General features: G+C 37.4%; 1 protein-coding gene across 2 annotated transcripts in view; it reads left to right on the forward strand.

Annotated features, from left to right (window-relative positions):
* Positions 1–264: 264 nt before the first annotated feature.
* The window catches only part of zfand4 (zinc finger, AN1-type domain 4), a 12,864-nt gene continuing 9,377 nt past the window's right edge, over positions 265–3,751 (forward strand). Inside the window, exons 1-3 of one of the 2 annotated variants that reach the window (XM_014024811.1) lie at positions 265–575; positions 849–883; positions 2,638–2,943. In XM_014024811.1, coding sequence (XP_013880265.1) covers positions 2,760–2,943 — 184 coding nt within the window. In that variant the 5' untranslated portion in view covers positions 265–575; positions 849–883; positions 2,638–2,759. The remainder of the gene's footprint in view (positions 576–848; positions 884–2,637; positions 2,944–3,751) is intronic. The other variant, XM_014024736.1, reaches the window with a different exon arrangement.

Consider the following 3,751-nt stretch of genomic DNA (forward strand, 5'->3'; position numbering starts at 1 on the left):
CTCTCTCTCTCTCTCTCTCTCTCTCTCTCTCTCTCTCTCTCTCTCTCTGTGACCCTTGACAGGTAAAACAACTATTTTGAATGAAAAATTAAAGCCACTCATTTTGATAACAAAAACTTATTAAAGTGCAAACAGAAATTTATAATGAAAATACACACAAGCTACAAGTAATTGGGTCAAAATCTTGTTTTTTTCCACATACAAGACCAAATGATAATGGCCCGAAGTAAGTCCCGCCTACCTCGTCGTTCTCTATTGGTTCATTTGTTAATCAATCAAACTGGAGTCATGAAGGTGTTGTTCGGTTGCTATTTGACAAGTACAAAGATGTCTCTGACCAGGGGCCAACGGCGGCTAACAGAGGTCACTAGTTTAGTCTGTCCCTTTAGTACCTTTTACAGTTAACTGTAATGTCGCTTAGTTTAGGTTTGCTACCTTCTCGACGGCCGCGCAAGACGGAGAGAGCTGAAGCTATATTGGATGTAGCTTAGCAGCTGCTAGCCGTCCGCTGTGAAAGGAAGCCATTGTTTGAGTTGTTGGCTCATCATGGCAACGAAAGCGTCGCTAGCCTACTGGTAAGTGTGTTTTTACAGAAACACAGCGGGAATGCAGAGAAATATCTACAGAAAAGAATAGCGTTTTATAAATTTCCGTGCTAGCTAACGCTGGGCTCCGAAATCACAATGCAAGCTGCTGAACTCCATCATCTCTGTTGTTAGCCTTGTATCCTAGCCTGTAGCTTATTCTGCTCTGCTGCGGACATACTCCGCACTATAGGCATTTGGTGGATGTTGTTTTAATCTTTGAGTGCAAAGGTTTTCTTTTATAAATGACTCTTGCCGTCGCAGCCCTTTCTTCGGACCTCGGGCCTTGTTCCTCCACAGTAAGTTCATTCTTAGTTCTGCATTAACACTGAGGTCTTCTCTGTTTTAGCTCATTCCGTAAGAAAATTTATGAAAACAGTTCACCCTCAAATCTGCACTATTCTCAGTATTTTGTGTGTGTTTTTCAATAATACGCTGTTGCTGTTTTTCTCTTTATTTTAGCAAATTTCTATTGTTATCCTTACAAAAATATTATGTTGGCTGATGGTTTTATTACATCGTAGTTTCAAAATGTCAATACAAATATGTGGTAAAGCTACACAAGCCTTGTAATAAAATGGACAGTAATTGTTGTTTGAGTCTGCAGTAAATTTTTAGTTTGCAATAACTATTCTGTGACTTGGTTTACTTAAAGTGAGAGAAAAAAATACATCTGTACAGCACAAACACATGCTTGGATGCTTCATAATACATAATTTGCACAAGTTTTAAATGTTTCATTTTAAAATTGCACATCATTATCAGCACATAATTTGTATTGACTCATTAAACACTTTGAAATATATTTGTATTATCCGAGAAAAAAAATCAATCTAGGCATGTTTGTGCATGTAAAAATTGCCCATCTAACCAAGTCTTACAATATTATATCCAGCCTAAAGGTTTTTTTCTTTTTTTTACTGATATACTAAATAAGATGTGATTATTAATTCTGTTAGCCTGGACAGTTTTCCTTGTTTCAAGAAGTCTTATCAAGTGTAATTGTCTTACTGCACTGGCAGATTATTTCACTTAATTTGAGAAGATTCAGGCTATGATATAGTATTTTAAAACTTCTTTTTACATGGCTAATTTTCACAGTGTGGCTAATTTCTGTATTTAAACCTGATTAAAATCATCCAGCCCTGTGACAGGCTGTGCTGCAGTGGTAGGGCAGCAGACTTGGGACTGGAAAGTCACAGGTTTGATTCCCTGTCATGTCCTTGAGTAAGACACCTACTCCTTAACTAGGCTTACGTAGCTGCCCTCTGCTCCACTTAGAGTGTATCTCACGTTTGATGGGTTAAATGCAGCTCTAGCACAAATTTCACCATTGTATGGGAACACACAATGATAATTACTTAAATCACATTATTTAAAAAAATAAACAAGGTGTGTTGTATTGTTTTTAATTGATAAATTGCAATACGGCCAGAGACTAGATCTGAAATTGGCAAAAGAAGAGACCTGATGATCCTATCCAGTATTTCTTATCTGCATCAGCTGTAAGACAAAATTAGTTGTTAGCAAAAATGCCCTGTCATGCATCCCTAATAAATTTAGTCTAACCCGCATCAGGTGCTGGCGTGGATAGTCTGACCTGCTCTTCTTACAGTTTATGCTGTGTAGCACGTTTAAGTCAAGTGACATACAAGAAGATTTGTCTAAGACTGTGACCATCCTCGGGACACTTTATACCAATGATGTGCTTGTATAACACACCTGATCTTAGATTTTAGCTAAGGCCCTTAATGCTGTGCTGAAAGTTTTATAAGAAATTTGCATGCGTTTGCTCAAAATGTACCATGATTTTACAAGTGTTACAATTTGAAAATAATTCAGTCTTTTTAATATGTTTTAAAAACATTAACAACTAAATGTGTGAACAAATCCTAAATAACTTTGCTGCGTGAGTTTAGCTAATAAATGCGAAACCAACTTTTAACACTATTTCAACAGCTCAGTTTCCAGGAAGGACATTGTTTCCTCAAGACATCAAATTATAGAGACCAGTAATTTGCTTTTGTTTGCTTTTCCTTGTCGTATCTTACAGCTGAGGCCATCCTACATGATGTGTGGCATTGTTGCGGCGAGTGAACAGTCCCCCTCTTTATCATCTTGGGTCAGCCTCTTCAATTCACCATCCTCCTAAAGTCTCTTTCCCAACCGGCCAAGATGACTAACAGGAAGGAGCCACCTTTCTTCAACGACGACAGTGTGGGAACCTTTCAGTACAAGCTTCCCTTTTATGACACTATGGAGCTTTTCATAGAGACCCTGACAGGGACTTGTTTTGAGCTGCGCGTGTTGCCCTTTGAAGCGGTCATTTCAGTCAAAGCGAAGATCCAGAGGCTGGAAGGTACACGGCTCACAGATGTGTAGTTTGCATGTTTTAGACTGTTGTTAGGAAAATGGGCCCATTCATTTTTACAAGCCAAATAATGGTGCTGAATGATTGTGAATGTAATAATGTAGCAGATATCTACCAATTTTAGACTTGAGATGACAAGCAAACCAAATGCCTACATCTTGCAATATTACTTGTTTTACAAACAGAAGAGCACATTTCATGTGTTCTATAAAATAGCCATGTTTTTAAAGCTGAGCTTTGTTCTTCAAGTCTTCTGCGTTGACTTGCATCATAGATTCTCTCCTGTTTCATCTGAAATCCATTGAACACCAAAGATATTGGGCTGGTCTTCAAAATTCAGTTGAACTGTGATTATTAAAAAAAAGAGAGAGAGAATGCAAATGTGTTGTTTAGAGTGCTGAGAATTGTTTCTGTATTCTCACAGCATCAGAAAAAAGTTCTGAAGTTGGAGCTGAGTTGAGCTCAGGCTGGTACATTTTTAATCTCTGTTTGGCTCACCGCACTAAAGTACATCTCAATATACTGTATGAATATGTGTTTATGACTGAGGTGCCCTAGCTTAAAATTTAGTGTTGTGTTTAAAATTAAAGCTGGGCTAGTTTGTCAAAAAATCCTGACAGGTAATAGCTCCTTTTTTTTTCTCTTAGTTAAATTTGAATAGTTATTTTAGTAACATAGAATGTCTTTTAGTAAGTTGTTTAAATACATTTAAACTGGCATTCACAAATCAAAACATTACAATAAATCCGTGGACTCGTTTTATCACCTAAAGGAGACATTTGACACAGTGCAGATG

Source organism: Austrofundulus limnaeus, unplaced genomic scaffold (assembly GCF_001266775.1).
Source record: "Austrofundulus limnaeus strain Quisiro unplaced genomic scaffold, Austrofundulus_limnaeus-1.0 Scaffold0, whole genome shotgun sequence".
NCBI classification, from domain to species: domain Eukaryota; kingdom Metazoa; phylum Chordata; class Actinopteri; order Cyprinodontiformes; family Rivulidae; genus Austrofundulus; species Austrofundulus limnaeus.